We start from the raw sequence: 21,300 nt of genomic DNA on the forward strand, positions 1-21,300 counted from the left end.
GTTCAGTCATAAATTTTATCTCCTAACAGAACTGAAGCATAAGGCTCCAAAATTGGCCAATTCTTTGCTCGAAAAGAACAATAATGTGATGTTTAATTGGTTTACATGTTTCCAGGAAAATACCAAAAAAGAGTATGCATTCTGCTTTTGTTCTGCCTACTTCTAATGGTGTTTGTTACAAAAGATAAAGTGTAACTGAGAAAGATCATGACTGGCGTTTTTCATATGTCTGTTATGTCATTCTCTCAACGTGTGGAGGAATATGTGCAATAGAAAAGGCTTCTGCTGTTTCTTAAGTATCATTCTTACATATGTTCCTGTATATTTATTTAAAAAGATAAGGCTGAAGGAATGCACCCTGCTGTTGGAGGTGCAGGCACACATAGTCCTTACAAAGTAGCAGATTTTATTTTATAGTCTTGAGCCAGACTCAAAAAAGTTGTGTCTCCTGCTGACATTAGATTGTTCCTAATTATAGAGACCTCTGCTAATCTAGAGACAGTTGTCGCTCACTATCATCAAGCCAGAGATTTAGACCATTTTTTTTAACCTTTTTTTAAATATTCCGAATCTCCACGTCTTCCAGTGGAGGTGTAAAATACTGTATTGCTAATTTGCACATACTAACAACAGATTTACAACTCTTAGTTACTTTTTGTGACCTGTTAGAATGTAGTCCAGACCCTCAGTGGTCTGTGGATAACAAAATTATATCTACTGCTTAGGTTATGATGAGTCGAAAAATAACATGTGAATAACAGGTAAAATTTAAAAAATTCAGTTTGCTTGAAACATTTGTATTAAATAAAGGCTAAAATCTTTCACCTCTTTTAGAAGAAAAATTATTTTCAAATCAGCGTGATTTTTGTAGGCTTTTCATTTGAATGTGCAGAACCTGTGAAGAGAAAAATGCAGTTTCGTGCATTAGATTTTTTTCTCTACAAATGAGGATTAGCCACATAACTTATAAATACAATAAAGGCAAACATCACACTGCGCTAAACTAATTAATTTCCAGAAGCAAGCTTAATACTGTACCCTAGGGGAAACAGCATTTGCATTTCCCATAAAACAAAAGATAAATGTCCTCCTATGTTAAAGTCAGTGGCAAAGTGGTCTTTGATTTCATTAGGAATTCCCTCCTGTGCTCTCCACCATCCATTCCATGCAACCTTGATGGGATACTAAAGACAGTCTGCTTTAAAACTCTAAATTAAAAATTTGGAGGATCAAATTATGTTCCTTTCCTTCCATGCAAGTATGGAAGGACCCGACTGTAGTCACTGAAATAGGAGGGGTCTACATCAGTGTAAGCAATGGTAGGATCTAGCCTAGGATTTTTTTGAACTATAAAAAGGGTATTTTTCCTTGCAGCTGTTGGGTGACACAGCTTTTTTTTTTTTTTTTTTTTTAATATGACCATTTGATGAATGCACATGAGGCACAATAGCTGCTGAGGTATATGAAAGACCCTCACAAGAAAGTGATGGAAGAAGTCAGAATTGCTCAGCTCTTCTTTTGCTGGAGCCTTCAGGAGGCTGCTCCCGTCTGTGCTAGCAACAGGCGGTGTGCCCGATTCTGCATCAGTGCTGCAGTGCTAAATGGCTCCGATACCACGTGCACACTTAGACTTCTGCAAGCATCAGCCCACAGCTTCTCTGCTCCTTAAGAGCATCCTGCAGGTTCAGGCAGTTTTTAAGGAGTTTCCTGGTTGTGGCTGGGTGCGCTGGCAGCTGCAGCTCTCCTTTGCTCTCACTTGCCCTGTGTTCAGGAGCAGCTTTTAGGGAGCAGCGACAGGGCTGCTGCTGCCCTGAGGCTGTTCAGCGGGAGAGCGAAGAAACACTGCTGCAGCGAGATGCTGCTTCTCCAGCCTCCTCTTCTCTCTCCTGCTGCTGTTTATAAGCCCCTCTAGCTTTCAAGTCAGTTTAATAGCGTTGCAATTAGTGGCATATGAATAGCTTTTTCGTATCAGTATCCTAAAAGTTTCTAGCAGTATCATCCATCACTGATGTGAGACCAGAGGGAAGAATTTTACCAGCTGGGAAGTAACGTTTTCCATTCATATGGTAAAAGTACAAAGAAGTACACAACACACTTTACTACACAGTTACTACGGAACTGAAACCTGCAATTGTAAATAGCAGCTGTTACGGGTATAATGAAAATACATTCTTTATTTTTCTTTTAGGTTACAGAGCTTTAGAGAGTGGACAAATTATTTTCACTACCTAATCAATATGAATATCATTTCCAGACTTTTAAGCCTTTTTTAGCCTGTTGATGTACTCTATGGAAATATCTATTTAATCACGTCAGATGAGAGAGACAAACTGCTTTTTTTCCAAAGCTGTTTTTTTTTCCTGTTTATTTGCATACCGTAAATAAACATTTTGGTGCTGGATCCAAAATTCCTCTTACATGTTTATCTACTTCCCTGGCAGCTTTAAAATGTCTGTTTGTCAGAAAAGTTTCTTTAGTAAACTGGTCAGTACAGACACTGCTTCCTCCATAGCCTGAAGGGTCTTTAGGACATAGAAAGGGAGCTGACCCCCCTGGAACAGTATTAAATGCTATAGCAACAGTAACCTCTCATCTTCCATGGTACCACTGGTTAATGCTGACAGGCAGGAGATCTCTTTTGTATTGCTTTTGGCAGTCAAGATCTCCCTGCTTTCTGATGATACTGAGATACCATATGTTCTTTCCACTTCCTGGTTAGTAAGAAGCACCCACCCGTTTTCACTCATGGGCGAGAAGATTCTGTACTTCTTGAAAAGAAATATGAAACAGAAAATTGTAAATTTAGAAACACAGATTGGATGATAGAACAGGAAAATTACCAAATATGTGTTTACCTACCACTCGTTATACATTTCTTAGTGAACAGAAGCAAGCAGAGAAAAAAGTGCTGACTTACCAAAAACTGTTTCCCCATTAAGTAGAGTGCATGAATGATACTCTGCTGCATACCATAAGCAATATATTAATTTAGGGTTTCTTAGAAGTGAGCACCTGTAACTCCCCGTCAGCACTTTCCAGCTTACACAGGAAAGAACAAGGCCTGTTTCTGATTCATCTAGGGAATTTTCAACATCAGTAAAAGAACTTAATTTGATCCATGAGTGTTGTTTTCAGTTAATACGGTAGGAATGAAATTCAGTGCTGTGCCTGAGGCCTGGAGGACAAGAAATCATAGGTGTAATCAGCCTGTGCTCGGGGAGCTGGGGAGCCCCTGAGCTAGCAGGGCTTCCCTGGGGGGCAACCTTGGCACCCCCTGCCCCGCTGCTTACCCCGGGGCTCTTGGTGAGCCTCGCAGCACCCTTGGCTTCACGGCCAGCGGCAGGGCGCCGGGGAGGCCTTTTAGTCACCCACCGAAAGAGGAAAACAGATACAGCTCTTGCTTGAGAAATCTGCTGGCTATCTAACAGGAATTCGTGGAGGTACGGACCTTTACAGAACCTGCAGAGACTAACAGCTAGCAGTCTCCACCGTGGGAGCTGCTCACTGCAGCTGTCAGAGGGGCCTGGCAGTCCTTGGTCAGCGGCGGCTAGAAGGGAACGACACAGCGACAGTCAGCTCAACAAACCCAGCTGCTCGCGGCAGGATTTCCTTGCAGTACCTGAACGTGTTTTACGATCAACTGTGTTGCTAAGGCACTGAATTTTCTTAGGACTGAAATATTATTCTGTATTAATGTCTTCCTTTTTAATATTTGTTTTGATCCGTTTTAAGCTTTCTTGCTTATTTTTTTCTCCCAGTTTGGCAGTCACTGAAATAACAGCATAAATATGCATTTATCTTTAAAGTTCCGTTAAAAATTTAAACCATGCAAAGTACTGCTTCTTTTGAGTATGTCAGCCAGTATGTAAGAATATCTCCTCAAACCTCCTAGGTGTTTTCTTCAGCAGGAAGAATAAAACCCATAAGTGCTGAATGGACTTACTCTGTTGTGGAGGGTTTCATAGCAAAGAGATAAAGACAGTAAAAATGATCTGGAACCTAATGCTGAAAATGATACCTAGTTTGAGTTTTATCTAGGTTTGTAAAAACAAGTTGAACTTGTTTTCATCCAGCTAACCTTCAGACAGTGTTTAGTTTTACTGTGTGAAAACTGTGAATGATATTTGAATGCATTGGCTTTTCCATAGAAAACTTAAATAAAAAGCCAGCATGGGTTTAGCAAATCATGTAGCGCAACTTAACAGAAAATATCTTGCCAAGTATGTGTGAAATAAAGTGTATTAATAACATAGTTGTCATTTAGTCCACTTCTTGATTGCCTTAGGCTGATATTTTCAGTTAAAAGGAAAGTGTTTTCACACTTGGCAGTAGACTGTCGTGATTACAGGATTTTTGTAATGGCAAAAGTCAAAGTTTTATACTGGTTTCTGTTCCAGAGGCCCGTGCGCTGACAATCCATTTGAATCACTGGCTACATTGAACATAGCGTCTTCATGAAAATCTTTGCTGATAACTGTGTCAAAACTGGTACAGGCTTCCTCAAGAGTTCTCAAATACATGGTGCTATTAAAGAAAAACACACTCCCTTGCCAGAAAAGCTGCTTGTAGATTGGGTTTTAAATGAGTGCAACTATGGGCTTCTTCAAACTTTAACTAGCTGTTACTTTCTCCCTTAATCCAAGATATGTATCTCCTTTTAGGATTGGTGGAGCTGTTCCAACAGTCTTCTCCTATTTTTCGGAAGTGCTTGCTCGGGAGAAACGAGGTGAACACTTGAGCTGGCTCTGTATGTTTTGGATGATTGGCGGTATCTATGCTTCTGCAATGGCTTGGGCAATAATTCCTCATTATGGTAAGAAAAACATCTTCTCCTTGTGATTTGTAGCTATCCTAGTATAAAACTTCTTAAGTATAGTTAAAAGAGGGTACTTTGTGTCTCTTCTCAAAATACTGACCCTGCTGTTAAGAAACAATTCATTCCTTTTTGGATGCAAGCAATGTAGATCATAGCCTGAAAAACAAAATATTAACATGTATGAGAAATAGCTAATACCCATGCTTATTCAGATTCTTTAAATTACTTGAAACTTGGACTCATATAATATAACTGATGTTATTGTTGAAACTGGAGAAGATATCTGATATAGAGACTTGAATTAGAGAAAATAGCTTTTAAAAAGCCTGGTGTCAAATTTGTGCTACTTTCTACTGTCTTTTATTTGAAAGTTATTTTTAATTGTTTGAAACAGAGATAAAATATCAAATATACTCACTTTAGAAGAAGAGTGAGGACTATGTGTTTTCTAGTTAGCGTTTGCAGCACTAGTTCTGAATATAAAGCTGTGCTGAGTATTTTGTTCTGAGCTGATCTTTTTAGTGATGTAGAAACCATATAGACTCTACTTAAATACTGAAGGAATGAATGAAGGTGAATAAAGCAGAAAACTTGCAATGACTGAAGTTACATGAATATGCAATACGTATCACTTTGTGAAAGAACTTCTTACTGCTATGACATAGTTAAACATTATGTGAAGGTACAGATTTGATTCTTAGTCTCTTGGGCTTGCCTTTTAGAAGAGTTAAGCACTCATAGATCTCTATGGGAGCTGAAATTGCTCAGTGGTTCTTACAAATCAGCCTCTGCAAGTGCTTTTCACTGACACTCTTCAAAACAATTAAAGCAATGTTGTGAATTAGCTGGAATCCTAAGCAGTTTTCTTAAGCCAGACAATGAGATTCATAAAAGTTGGATTGTGAAAGAGAGGAAACTGGAAAATTCATAAGGTTTGCCCAAAGTGATTAGAACGTTTAGCAAGATAGGAAAGCAGTAATGCCCAGACATACATTATAATCATGCAGACTAATCAAATATCTAGACTATTGCATTACCTTTAATTTTAGTGTCCTGTATGCTCAGCCTATCTCCTTAACCTTGCATTTGTTTTTGAATTGCTGGAATCAAGGACAGGAATCTTTGCTGGCAAGACACAATGTTTAATAATTTTTTTTTCAATTAGTAAATTGCTCTGGATGCCAAGGATTTTTTTGCTTTCCTATATATTAATATTTTATTTTTCTTCCTGTGAAAAATGCAAACATTATGACAGATTGATTTTAAAGGGTTGTCTAGTTTTATTGTAGATTTTATAATTAACTTAGTAACCATTACTGAGGTGCTTTTAAAACATCACATAGCAGTATAGCTCAATGAATAATAACACACATCCTTATACCAAAGCAGGGGCACTAGAGGGAATAATTTTCTTCCTTCTTTGGCAGTGGAAGAATATCAGTAACAAAAAGCCATGCTGAACTAGTTTTTTTGTTCTTCTGCAAAGATAGCTATGAAATCACTTAAGACAGAAAATTGTAAAAGCGAGTTTTAAAAGACAGTATTCTTCAGCTTTGGCCGTATAAATCACTCTCCTTGCAGTATATTAATAAAAGTCGTAATAGCCAAAAGGAGGGCTAAAAGGAGAGGTACTAACAGCAGAAACAGCGCTTCCTCACAAGAAAAGAAATGAATTTCCTCATCATTTTGGCAAAATTAAACAAAATGTATTTATGGCTTTTGATGTGGTCTTAAAATTGCCTTCACTTTAAATTAGACTTTTTCATTATGTTGTCAGGTTTAAAGCCTGTGTGCTGCCTCCTGGTGTAAATGTGGAATAGCTCCACTGCAGTCAGCGCGCGTGGGCAGCCCATGTTGCGCAGCACAGCTGCACCTGGTGATGCCAGCGCAGGACCGGGGCAAACAGCCTCGTGTTCATGCTCCCTGCCGTCCTCCCAGGCCTTGCCAAGGGGGCAGAGCCTGCCTCGGCACTCAGGAGAGTACGTTCACGCACTGCTCTATTCTCATGGAAACGTTCCAGGTTAGCTGAATACTAGCGTAGGTCTCTGCACCATATGTATCATATATGTTCATAAGGAGACTCCTGTAGTGGTATTTTTGCTTTTACAATTTCTACATGATTTCCATTTATATAGTGCATAGGAGTCTCTGAGCTGTTTGCTTCTCACACGAGGGGTACAAAGAGTGAGCTGATTTTTCCTAATTAAAGTCAGAAGTAATGCAAAGGAAGTTGGAATGAAGTTGCATCTGTTGAAAAGCGATAAACCTCCATTGAGTATAGTGGAATTATTCTTAAATGAATAGAAAAATACCAGAACAACAGAGTAAAGTCATTCTGTAGATTTTTTCCCTTTCTTTTACAAATGTATTCTTTTCATTTGCACTAGCTCTTATACAAGACACTTTAAAAAGTCCTAGATCCACAGCTGGTATATATTATCTAGCTCCAAGGCAGCCAATGGGTCTATACTAGCTTCCCAGTTGAAGATTTAGCTCTATCTTTTTGTGAGAGAACAAAGATTGCATCTTACATATGTAAGAGTTCGTTTCTGTTAAAGCAGCATGGGAATGCCTGAAAACTGGGTAAAGTTCTAAAACATAAAATAAAAAAAGGTAACAGCTGCCTTGGCACCAGGCGGTTGTTTAGGGAGAAATCAATGTGCTGCAGTGCTGCAGTGACTGTATACTGAAGGATCAGTGTTGCAAGGGCCTGACAATTTCAGCTGTAAGACAAGCATTGCTATTTCAGGACTTCGTTAAGTCTATAGCTGTTGGCTTCTGTTTAAAAATTGAAAATGAATGTAGACTTGTTCAGGATCTCTGAAAGACGAGTTCAGGTCGTGGAGAAGCTATTAGAATAAACATGCACAGAGAAATGCTTCTAATTGCTGCCAGTTAACCAAGTCCCAGATTGGGCTGCTATGAAGAAATTGCTCTATGCACTACTTAGGTCAGGATAGGAAAGATAATGACCATTTTAAATTTTAAATTTAGCATAATATTTCAAGGTAGACTTCTTCAAAGACTGTCAGATGCATCAAATGTCTATTGCAATATTCTGTGTCATTTTTCAAACAGTGAAGAATATTAAGACTGAGAAATTAGATTTCAATTTAAAATCTAGATAGTAATATATTACTAATTCATTACACCAGATTTATATCACAGTTTGAGGTTGGGAACCAAAAAGAATCATCCAGGTTGTTCTAGCTGTTTTACCCATTAATTAAAAAACAAAAGAAAGTTACAAATTAGTAATTCTGCACAAAAAGTGTGTTGCCTGCCATACACTGTTCTAGATTCTAGATTTTCATTCTGCCGTATCACCAAACTAAAAATCAGGGAAGGCTGAATAAGGATTTCGGCTTATTTAAACTGTTTATATAGTGTTCTGTGTAGTTTTATGTTCTTCATATATGATATATACAAATCTTTTCTGGCTTACTAAACTACAACAAATTTTTTTGAACTTATGCACCTGTAAATATATATATGATCTCTTCCAACTGCAGGTACTTCTTTTTCCTATTCCAAACCTGGTAGAAGACTATGTATCTTCAAATCAGGGATCCAAACATCAGACTTCTCCAGTTATCAGAATACCTGAAACAAGATCATAATCTAAGATCTACAAACACGCAACACAAAAATTAATACGTAGGATTTTGGATTGGGAGCACAGGAGAAAATGAAAGGCCTAAGATTCATTAATATTAGTATCTCTCTATGCACAGTTTTATGAGTTGATAAGGTTATCTCAAAGAAACTGTACTTTATTGACATTTCTTAACTCAGGTCATGTTCATTTCTTCAACAATTCGTGTTTTTTACCATTGCAATGTTAAGACAAAATAACAAAAAAGTAAATACCGACAACTTGCTGTTTGGCATGTAATTGTTTAGTATGTAGCTTAATATATGATAGACAAATGAAGGAGAGACAGAGAAGGAGGGATAAGAGTTCTGTCATTATACTTTAACCCAATAAAAAGAAAATAATGATGGTTCTTCTGCCAGCACAACATCTGATGTTATAGATTCATTGCTGCAGATCCTAGCACACATGGAGTATATCCATACATTAATTAAGTCCTATTTTAAGAGTGTAAAACTTTGTAGGCAGAAGGCTTTTATTAATATACAGGAAAGGATAAGAGGAACACTATCTTCTCTTTTTATATCACTTTCTAAATAATGTCATTTGGTTTTGCTTCTTAAAAGATCAGTAAAACAAACCAAATGTTCATACATTTTAAAATTTGCTCTAATTTATGGGAAGCTGCCTTCCTCGACATTAATTGTTACTAGTTTCTTGGTTGTCTTTTGTAACTCATCAAGACTTTCTGCAACCTGTTACCTGGGAACTGTATTTGCAACTAGATCTGTGCAAATAAAAATCTTTTGAGAGCAAGGGTGTTCCCTCACCAGATTAATTTCTGAATCCAACCTGATGGTAGTAGAGTACCTGGTAAAATGGATCATAAAGTTCTAAAATAACAGGATTAGAAATAGGTGGGGGTTTTCATTTTGCAGAATAGACAGCTCTTTAAACCTCAAGCCGGTGGTCTCCAATGTCCCTCACTCACTGCCAACACAGTGCTAATGACTTTCCTAAGGCCTTAGCCTCAGGAATCATCTTTACAGTCTTCTCTCTGAAGTTTTGAACGGTCTAGGAAGAGGTGAGGACACCTTTCCCCGCACACTAACCTCACCACTTCTGTTACTTACCAGGAGACAGGAGAGCACCGCATCAAACAGATTTCATGGGAAAAGCTCTGTGGTATGATCTGAGGCAGAGACATTACTACTCTATGTATCAGTCAAATTCCAATTAAATTAGACTAGATTATTCAACAAAAGACTACAAAATTACCCTCTTAATAGTACAGAATCAAGGAAATACAAAATGTACTACTTTCTAACACTGTCAATACAAAAAGCAGATTTAAGTCTTTTGTCTAAACATTTTGTTCAGACTGGTCTAATCACATTACGTAAGAGATCTTCATTTGAACTATTCATATTTCATCAGTAGAGTCTCTCTTCCTCTTAATTGAGGACCAGGCACTTGCGTTCAGAAGAGAGGTATTTAGCACCATTCAGGGAACACAGATTTGGAGGAGAAAGAACTGGAATAAGAGATAGAAGAAAAAGCATTTCATTTCAGAATATAAGATTTTTTTGTCTAGCTGAAATGGCTCTAGGTGTAAGTAGGAAAGTATTAACGCATTTGCTATTTAAGCAGATTTTTCCATTGCATCTGCAAACAGCTGATAATTTGTCCTGTGACTTAAAGAGGACACGTTACAAAGGATAGTTGTTCTCCAGTCATTAGATATCAAACTAAAGAGAGCCATTTGGGGCAATATTTTAAAGTTTTTTTTTTTTTTTTAAGAGTCACATTTTTACAATAATAAAGTATTAAAAAATGAAGAGATAAAAGTGTCCAAACTATGGACTCAAACCTCAGACCTGCAAAACATTGTATTTAAAATAACTTCTATTTTTAAAAGGCTTAATTCTCTCTCCTACTGGAGACTTTGTATTCTCTTACTGGTTTGCATTTGAAAATATATCTTCTTTTACTTTTCTTTAAAGATCTTTGTTTTTTAGTTTTCTCCTGCCAATATCCTTAAATGAGTTTGAATTGCAGGAAGTGGGATTTAGTTTAGATAGGAAAAAAAGCTTTAAATATAGGTGTAATAAGGTTTCTAAGGGCACATTACTGTCTGTCCTGAATAGTTTAGGACTACACTAATTTTACCAAACCTACTACTGGAGACCCATTGCCCATTCATAATTCTGCTGATACTAATGAGTCTTTTCACAGGCTCAGGAGTCCATAAATAGCTCCTGTTTCTAACTTAGTCCCATTGTGATTACACTGGGCTTTTTTTTTTTTTTTTTTTTGAGTAAAGTGGCCTGGAAAACATTTCTCAGTTTGTAACAAAAGATTGTTGAAGAGAAGCAAATCAGTTTGCCTGAAGAGGTGAATGGTGCCAGGAATAGAAATAATCTTTTCATCGCCTTTTTGGTAGGTGGCTTTAGAGTAGTTACTGTAGCATTTTCTGTTGTCACGTTTGCTTTGTTCTTGTGTCAGCCACTTGGAGATAGACAGGTAAACACACTTTCAAAACCTCAACAGAATCCCCTTCTGTATGAAACTATTGTGAAGTATATTGGCATAAACCAGGCAGGGAGGTAAGCAGAGCTGGCTGCCGCAGCTCCCTGTGCGACTTGGAGCCCGCGCGGCGCCAGGTGGTGGGAGCAGGGGAGCTGCACCTCTCAGCCTGCGAAAGACTGAACTGAGGGCCGGTCTGGCTGAAACGATGAGGCGGCAGTGAAGTCAGAGAAACTTTAAATTCCCTTATTCAGTCTTCTTGTTGGGCTTAAGGGTTTCTCAGGGATATATGGCAGCAGCTGTATTGGGATCAAGGGGATATAAAAATCCTTTTCCAGCATTCTTTGATATCGGTGAGGTCATAGGGCATGGTGAGTACTTGAGTAGCAGTAAAAGCCAAAGGACCTTAGAAACTGTCCATCCTCCTGCACTTCTGATGAGCAGAAATGGATGCTTCTGAGCGATGGCAGCTGCAAGAAAGGAAGTGCGGAGATTTCAGTCTAGCCTGCTGGATCCTCACATTAAGCAGAGGCAGGTGTCATTCCAGCCACAAAGTGGAGTCGAAAGGTGGTGATTATTCCAAGAGGACTGCCATGAAACAATTGTTCCCCAGTATATAAATATTGCATATTATATGTTTTAGATAATATAAGAAAAAGTAGAGGGTTTTTTTCTGTTTTCAGCATGTATTTTTGTAGAAATTAAATGGCTAGTGAGTGGCTTTATTAGCAAGGCAAAGGACTAGAAGTCAGATTTTCTGCTAGACAGCTTGTATAGACTACAGTTTTTTCAAAAGTAAACTGTGAATTTGGGTATCTCAAAGCATCTTTTGGCTTCTGTTTGAATTTTGAAGGTTTAGGTTAGAATTACACCTGGATGAGTATAAAAAATTCCTGAATACCTCTGAAAAATTACAGTCTTAACCTCATCATTAGTTGTCTGTAGAACAGCATACTATTAATTACTATGTTGAGATCGCACAGATTAATATCTGTAAAGCATCTTTAGGTATAGTTTATCTGTTCAAAGCTATAAGCTTTGAAGTGTCAAAAGTTGATGCCGATGCTGTAAATAAGAGTCTGTGACTTTTACAGATATTGCTGTTTTACAAATGTTTCTTGTAGAGCTTCTAATTCAGGCATGTGCATTAGATATGGGTCTGAGCATCAGAGAAACAGCTTGATTTCACTCACACCTATTTCATCACCTGCTCCCAGCAGCAAGGTGCCCAGCAGCTTATAAATGTACTATAAATCATGGTTTCATCTCAGGCAAAGGATCACTGAGTTCCTTCTTCCCCCCTTCCTTTGCTGTAGTCCCCGGAGGGGAATTTGAGTCTCTCTGATGCAGTGCACGCTTCCAATCAAAGGGCAGGGGTACACTTACATGATTTATAATAAAAGAAGACATGCTTGACTGATTTCATATTGCTGCATCACTACAGTGACTGTACCCAAAACAACGAGGAAATGCAATTACACTCAGTAGTCATATCTACAGAGATTATTTATTGCTGTCCTCTATACATCAACACCTGATTAATGTGAGTTGGAAGTAAGAAAAATAGTTATGTGATGGCCTGTTCCATTTCTTTGTTTGAAATTGGAACATGCTGAAATGGGATATGATCACTGATTTAGTCACGCTGGAGGTGCATCAGTGACGTCTTCTCTGATCTTTTCCAGGAGGCAGAGTACTAATAGGAGAAAAGCAAGATTAGCTGCAAAGAGAAGGGAAATAAACTGCTTGCCTTTCTTATAGTATACCTTCTCACTTATGAATCCATGAATCTATGGATACTTTGACCAATGGAAAATATTATTTGGGATTTAAAGGAAGAAGTTTGAGCTTTGTTAATGTTGAATCTGCATTTGCTATGAAACCATGTAATACTGAACAACTGGGTTAGATAAGACATAAAGGCATCTACTGTATAATGCAAAGTCTGTTGATCTGTTTTGTATTCCACTAAGAGGTAAAATTATCCCCAAAGTGCTATATTTTTCATTCACCCCCCCCCACCGCCATATTTGGTGCACTTCCATTAATTTTGTATCCTGCAGGCTGAAGCTATGTATATACTTCCAAAAGTTAATTAAAGTGGGACAAGGCAGTTTTAATGTTAACTTGAGTTATCAATTCCTACTCATGAATTGTTTTTCATTTGAAAAAAATCCTCTAAAATTAGATTATATTAAATGTGACTACTTAAAAAATCTTCATCTTTAGAAACAAGAATGACTGAACACAGCAGAATTTAGAGCAGATGCTTATGCAAATCCGCTGGGAGAGCAAAACAAATCACTTTGTTTATCAGTCTGCTGTTTTCTGTGCCCTAATGCAGGGGTTTATATGGTGATTTAGATGTTTATGTTCACAACAGTTAGAAGCTGAAGTAGCTTTTAACACACCTACTTAATGAGCACTAAAGATGCTCATTAGCAAGTTTCTGAAATAACCTTCTCCTGGGCTCTGTAGGTTGACTGTGAAAGAGAAAGATGATTTGTTTATCTAGAGGTTCAGGAAAAAACTAACACGTTGTTTTGTGAACAGAGAAGTCATGAGACCTAGTTTCCTGTGGGTTTGTGTCCCACATATGTCCCAGTGATGCTGGTCCGCCCCCTTCTCTCCAGTTTTCCCCTGTACCCCTTGTAAGGTGCCATAGCAGTGCTTTCAGTGTCTCCCCGCCTTTCCCAAATCCCATGCTACAGGCGTAGCTGCAGGTGGCCCAGCGCTGCCACCGCAAGGTGCGCTCGCCTTCCCGGGGCCTCGCTGTGCGCCCGCTCCCGCTTGCCTGCCTGTGGCGGAGGCGGCAGGGTGCTGGGGCGCTGCTGGGGCCGGGATCCGGGCCCCCAAGGTGTCTGCGGCGCCCCTGGCGAACCCCTGCCTTCTCCTGCCTTTTCCTCGCTGGACGGGTGGCATCCCTCTCCTCTGCCTAGGCACCACATTGCACAAAGCTTTGGGGAATGTAATTATTTTTGAGATTATTTCTTCCTGTCAAATTTGACTGAACTGGGCCAATGGCTGTAAAAGATGTTGGGGGGGGGGAACTGGCAGACAGAGGAACTTACAGAAGTGTCTAATGCCATAAACAACATTTTCCAAAGAAGCCATGGTAATAGCGATTTTTATGGCAGTAAAGCAACAGCATCTCTTCAGCTTGAGTTTTCATGAAAACCCAGTTTCACACAATGAATTGGCTTTGAAGTAAATTAGGAATAATTACATAGAAGTTAATGAAGCTGCCTTAGAACTCTGCCCCGGCTCCATTACAGGTGGCTACAGCGGCAGGCGTAATCCTTGCTTGTCTCTGCCAGAAGCAAAGAAGGTGCTACCTGTGAGATTTCTTCTCTGTTCAAATTTTTTATATTAAAAAGACAAAAAGATTTTTGTTGTTGTTTTAAGCAGATACATCATATGCGATCAGTCTATAAGAAGTAAATGAAAAATTCAGCTGATGTGTACAGATGGGCAGGGGAAGGGGTTGCTGGTCTTTCTCAGTGATTATTCAGATACATAATTATATTCATTTTGTCTGGAATACAATACAACAGTAGAAATCTGTTGCCTGTGCTTTATTATTGTTTATATCTGCCTTATGAAACTGTATGTGAATGCAGCATTGGACTGCATTTTTTCTGCTCATATTTATAGGGGAGGAACTGTTACAAAGATAAGGGAAATATTGATCTCCCCTATAGTGTGTGTGTGCTTAATATTCCTAACACAAAGGTGTGTATATTTCTGTTTTCCAAATGTGCCAGCCAAAACCAGTATAAAATAAGCAAAGAGAAATGGAAAGATTTGATAGTGAGGGCTCTGAGCTGAGGTTTCAGTTTCTGGTCTCCTCAGCCTGATACTGAGCGAGGTGAGAAGATGCAGCTTTCCGCCTCTGGTGTTTTGAAAAATAGTGTAATACTCTGCTTATTTAGCATATTGTATTTTCCTTGATCCCTTTGATAATTACGTTTCACACACTTGAACTGTCTCTCCATAGGCAAAAATCCCCCCCCATCACCTCAGATAGCTATGATAGATAATAACTACTTAGATACTTATTACTTGTTTTGTGAATGCAAATAACATTTTTTTGTTGCTAGTATTTGACAAAAGTTTTAATTCAGGACTTCTCACAACACGATTCATAGTATGCACAAAAAGACCCCATCTATTCAACTGATCAGAGTTGTTTAATTGACTGGCATCAGATTAGGAGATAATTCTTAGAGTGCACAGCTGTTCAAATTGCTAGGTGACCATAAACTGCCCTGTCGAGTCTGTTTGGCTCTGTTTCTTAGTGATATCATTTTGTTTCTATATATTTTTTGTAAAATAAAAAAAGATAATAAAAGGTAAATTAAGCACAGAAAAAAGAAATGAGACTGAAATCACAGCACAAAAATGCTTGTGAAAAAGAATGATTTTTCTTGCAGCAACTTCCAAAACAAATAAAATATAATAAGGTAAGATGTTGAAAGGGCTTCTTGATTGCAAAGGTGTTCTATTGTTACACTGTACCAAAATGTGAGAGATAAAACACAGATCACTGCTAAAAAAAATCTGTTCTATCTCTGCTTTCTTCAGGAAATACTCAAGCGTTTCAATGATTGCTTTGTTTGTAAAAATTTGACTAGATAAATAGGCTCAATTTCTTTTCATAAACTGCAGTGTTTTATTATGCTTTTACAGATTGTCTTTTTTGATTAATCACGTCTCTTTTCGTGTTCACCATGAGCCTTAGTTCAGATGCCCATAAATCACTGAAAATCCCAGACCAGGACAGGAACACTTACATTTTCAATTAGCTTCCACATTTAACAGTCACTATTAGTAGTGCCTACAGCAACTTGTCACACCAAATATAACTTAGCTTTATGATAGTTTTTAGAAGCCCACAGCAAAACAATTTCAAGGTTTTAATCACATTTCTCTTTGTGATTGCACATACAGACCAAGTATGTATTTGAAACCATAAGGGTTTCACCCACAAATTGTGAGCTCAGGTCTATGGTAGATTGTGGAAGGCACTACACAAAAATATGTAGAGATTACTGTATTTGTGTTTTGAATATTGGTAGGACAAAAGTCATCATTCTACAACAGTTTAGTCAGATTTTGTTGCAGACAAGTGTTTTTTTTCAGGCTTGGTTCATAATGACTTCTGTGCTAGGCATTTAAAATTTTTTCATTGTCTATTTGTAAATGTAGATTTTGTCTGCTATTGATGATTTACTCTTATTGTACTCTTTATCACTGTCCAAACAGGTGTTTTGAAATTCATATGCAAACCATTTTCAATTCTTAATTAGGTGTAGTAAAATAAAATAGCGGAAACTGTTAAGTACATGTAGGAGACCAGAGATAGAAATCTTAACAAGAAATCTCAAGTGAGGTTATACAAACAAAATTTGAAGGACATTTTAATGACATTTGATTGCGTAGTCTCAAATATTATACTGACCACTGTATTTTTAAATTCTGACAGCAGTTGGTTTTCAAATGAGCTTCCTCTCTCACCTTTTTATTTCAATCTGCTCAATCTGTGATCTTTGTAAAGTAAGAAATGGCCTTTTCTCCTTAGTTTGATGAGCTTGTAAGTTCTGAGGGCAATTCAATACTGAAGTTGCCATTGCTGTTGTCAGAGTGGGTCTAGCAGATTTTACCTCTTTATCTGTTTTGCTCATTATGAAGTGCCTTAACTGAGTGAGCAGCTCAGAGCCAGACCCAAGCAAAGACTTTACAGAACTGTGTGAGTCTATAAATCTCTGGGGCCACTGACTCAATCAGCCATACAGTCAGATCAGTTATGTGCCACAGTGCTTGTAATGAGATTTTTGATGGTATCAGCTTAACATTAACCCTTGGTGGCCTGTTCTGGCTTTTTTGTATGTGAATAATTAGAACATGACCTTTCCAGTTCTTCAGGTTGTCGCCATTCTGTTTTGAACTATAGTTTAAGTTCAGTATAAATACTGAAATAGGTCCTGCTTGTATCGGAAAGTACATTTTATTTTTATGCTCACTTTTTACCTGGTTGTTAAACTAAGAAAATACTTGGATCATTCTTTGATTTAGCTTTCTTTCCAGATGTTTTCAGCTGCTGCCATGGTTTTCAACAGTGAGGAGCTCATAGGTTGCTTCTAGCCTATATGCCTGTAAAAGTAATTAAGACAAACAAACACATCATCTATAGGCCTTAATTAGCTATACAGGACCCTGCACATCCAATTTGAAAAATACCAAGTGGCCCTCAAATTCAGGAAGGTTGCAAACCACTGGTCTACTGCATTCCAGCATTATCGTTCGTTTTTTTCTTACTCTGTAGTATTACCAGGGCATTGAGAGGACTGCAAATCCTAGCAGCTCATACCCAAGCACTTATAACAAGTATTAGTTTCCACAGGACTGAGGAAAGTACCATATGAATTCCAGTATCTCTACGTAAAAGTAGCTGTAGAACTGCATCAGATCTTTAACTGAAAGGAGAACATTTTCCTGATCCAATGTAGGTGCAGAAATCTCACAAAAGCAACCATTTATATGACAATTCAACATCTGAGCTTTTGTTTACAAACCTCAGCTCTTTTTGTGCTTTGCCTAGGAACTGTGGACAAAATCTGACCTGTGTCAATCTACATTAACTTCTAGTAGCCTAGGGCAGTTGTCTCAGAATAAGGCACAAGTGCACATGAGGGAAGTGCACATACTTTCTAGCATGGAAGATGCATATTTGCTAACTTAACAATTTCAAGAGCAAAATGGTATTTCTCATTTTAAACTTCATAAACCTGCAAATAACATAAGTTTTAAAAGAATTTGTGCTGATTTATACTTTATGTAGATATGGGTGAGAGAGGAAGGAAGCTATTTTGAGGAAGTGCAAGTAGAAAGTTATGGAAACACTGATTTATGATCTAAGCAGAAAATTACAGGTTTTCCCTAGAACTTTTTTTTTTCAGCCTGTCTGAAATCTGCATGTTTCTACTGAAAACAGAGCAAAATCCATGCTCTCTGGTGTATAACACTTACCTCATTTTCCAGGGATTGTAATGAGTGAGTATATACTCACTTTCCAGGCAGTATAATGATATTTGCATTCAGAATGAAGCCATGAAGAAGTTATTCAGGCTTGACTCACGGTAGCAAGTGTCTGAAATCTGGCAGAATGATTCAGGACAGAGCTGGAACTCCTTAGGGATGTCATAAGCCAAAGCATTTCATTTCTGCATTGAAGTGCTTTGCTAGATTTCCAGTCCTACAGGATAGTTGCACTGGGGTTGTGTTCAGTACAGAATTGTTAAGGTAACTCAGTGTCAAATGCTAAATTGGATCCTGCATGGTGATGGCCAGGTGGAGACGTTTGCATCAGCATGACGTCTTAGTAAAGTGTGTTTCTATGGTTTCTCCCTTTTTTGAGAATGGAAAATACTAAGCAGCCAAAGTTAAACAAACAGAAGTAGAGGACTGCAAGGTTGTCTCTACTCCTCATGGTATCCTCGGTATTGTCTGTGGGTGGAATGCTTTGCTCTTAGCCCTTACATTCATTTAGTATCGTGTTGATGGGAACAGTGAGTGGTTTCAATAAGGGGATCTATCCAGGAAAGGCTCAACAAAGCTCCGTATGATCCCATGTCAGCTGAGCACCTTTCCAGGGCCAAACAGATTTTGGAGAACAATCCTAATCCTTTTATGAATGAGGTATGCAGGTATGTCAAGAAACTATGCAGAGGACTTTATGCTAGTTTGATATACTAGTTTGATATACTTTCCCTCTCTCCATATGGGGTAATGGCTCTACAACTCATGTAAATGTCTTTCCTTATGGATTCAAACAGTCTAGTCTTCTCCCAAGCTCAATATATTTTGGCTCTGTTTTTTTTTTCCTCTTATTTTAGTGCCTCCTGAGAGCTTTGAGCACTCAGTTAGGACTTAGCTGATGTAAGTACTACTGTTCTTGTTTTACAGAGATGGATGCAGCATAAAAGGCCGAATCAAACTCTGCAGAATACCAATGATTCGATTTGCCATGTAATTGCTTTGATGATGTTAGGGAGAATGGTGACTTGAAGATTAACTAAGATGAATAAACAAATATGTATACTTCTATATAAGATAAATAAGTTAGCAGGGAGAAGAATCTTCATTTCCTCTCAGCCAGTTTTGCTGTCAGCTGACTCTTATAGCTCCCAGTTCAAACCAGAATGTTCCCTGAAAAGTCCAGTTGCCTTTTATACTCTGTGTATTTCAGTTACTACAGGTAGAACCCAGAAGCTTCGGAATATTGGTGTCACTTCCTTTTTAAAGATTTAAGTTGTAATGTATCTTATCACAAAGTGTGTCTCAATCTTTATTCAGTTCTTACTTTTTTCTCAGTTCGGAGTTTTTCCTTATGTAAAACTTTCATTCGATTGTGCTGGGCCAAATGGACTTAGGCTCGACGAATTTCTTTGTCTCCCCCTTGCTCTGGTACCTTTTACCTTTTCATTCTGAGGCCTTGAAGTATCTCTTGTTCTCTTCCCACACTGAACTTCATAAACTTCCAACTAAACTCCCACACTAAACACAACTTATGGTTGTTCTCCGTAATTTTGAAGTAGTCACTCCATCTCATTTTCAAAGTTTACATACTTTTATTATAAGCCTTTGAGGACACAGTGTAGTTATGAGTAGTTATGGGTGTTAATGGCAGATGTTTTTGCTGGTGTGTCTGAGTCTCATGTTTGGGGATTTGAATAAGAGGAGTGAAACTGGATACTGAAAAGCCCTTCAGACTGGTTTTATGGGAATAACCCTATATTCCTGCCAACTGTCTGCCAAGATCTTTTTCTTCCCTCCTTAATGTGCTTTCCGGTTATATACATAATCATTAAAAATGTATTAATTTCAGCATGGCTTTACATGAACAAAAAGTTATTTTGTCCATCTCTGTGAAGTGTACAGGAATCCTCTTGTTATTACACCTTTTTCAGTCATATAAAATTGTATATTAATTTGACTTGAAAACAAAGCTCCATTGCTGCTTATTCTACCGAATTTAGTGTTTATCACAAGATGTTTCCACTGTTGGGGATGGAAAGACTGAAGCCACCACACAGAAGTTTTGAGGAGTCAAATTTACTTTACATATTGTCTTGCCTTTCCATGTTCCTATAGTAAGTGCAGAAGATGGAGAATTAATTCTGAAAATGCCATAAGCTGCCCCTTGCCAAAGGTCTTTACTCTTATGCCACTGTTTGTTATAACTATCGAGTCGTTGGAATAGTCCGCAGAAGCAGAGAATGTAGGATGAATGGGAAAAACATTTATCACTGGTTAATTCAGTTTAAAAAACTTTTCTTTCTGGTTCTGTATAACCTCCCTTCTGCCCTGTGAGACTCCATAAAAATGAGGTCTTTAAAACTTAAGGGCTGGAATGCGTGAAGTTTGCCCTTGTAATCAGTCAGTCTCTCTCTCAGTGCTTCTTACGTATAGATAGTGCAATTGGCACCAGCTACCTGGACTTTTGCACAGAGAGCAGGGGAAGCTCTCTGAATTGCTGATGAGTGATTTTCCCTTATTCATATCCCTGTTTAGTTTAGTCAGTCCAGTATCCTTCCCAGTGAAGAAAAATGAAGTACAGGAGTTACTTCCTTTGCTGAAGTCAAGACAGAGATAAGCCATGCCCATGAGGCTCAGTACTGACAACCGCCTACTTCAAGTCCTTACGTGCATTCCTTTTTCTCTAGCTAGAAAGGCAAGAGAGATCCTGTGTTTTCTAGTCATAAATAGACCGCTAATTAAACATCCTTTGCCAGCTTTAGCATTGGCCGGGATTGGACAGATGGCATGACCAGCAGCTGTAGCTGCATTTCCCGTATTGGGAGCTGTTGCTTTAATTCTCTAACATGATTACATCCATCCATCACCTCTGCCATTTCAGAGATGAATTTCTTGCCTCTATTTACATCTTTTGAGTCACAGCATCTTGATCAGGGCCAAAAGGAAATCAGGTTTAAGGTAGACCATTGCAGTCCACACACAGAATGACTTTAAAGCTTCCCTCCTCTTTTTTTTCCCCTAGCATTGTTAGGTATTCTAACTTAAAACTAATTTTTATAGTTTTTGTATCAAGCCTGCCACAGATTGATATTAGCATTTCTATAGCAAGGAAACAGAAACCTAATCCATCCATAGCTCTATATTCTGCATAGAGTATACATATACTTAAAAGAAAGGTTGACTTCGTATCATCACTAAACCTGAATGAACTTTGGGCACATTACTTCACATACTCCTATGAAGTATGAGTATACACAAACTTCCTTCTCAGCTGGCAGGAGGTAACAGAGCACATACTCTGGGCAACACTACAGCAGGTATTAGA

General features: G+C 38.2%; 1 protein-coding gene across 1 annotated transcript in view; it reads left to right on the forward strand.

The window, feature by feature from the left end:
- SV2C (synaptic vesicle glycoprotein 2C) overlaps positions 1–21,300 on the forward strand; it is an 88,430-nt gene that overhangs the window by 31,442 nt on the left and 35,688 nt on the right. Inside the window, exon 3 of the mRNA XM_067315516.1 lies at positions 4,662–4,813. Coding sequence (XP_067171617.1) covers positions 4,662–4,813 — 152 coding nt within the window. The remainder of the gene's footprint in view (positions 1–4,661; positions 4,814–21,300) is intronic.

Source organism: Apteryx mantelli, chromosome Z, assembly GCF_036417845.1.
Source record: "Apteryx mantelli isolate bAptMan1 chromosome Z, bAptMan1.hap1, whole genome shotgun sequence".
Classification (NCBI taxonomy): Eukaryota; Metazoa; Chordata; class Aves; order Apterygiformes; family Apterygidae; genus Apteryx; species Apteryx mantelli.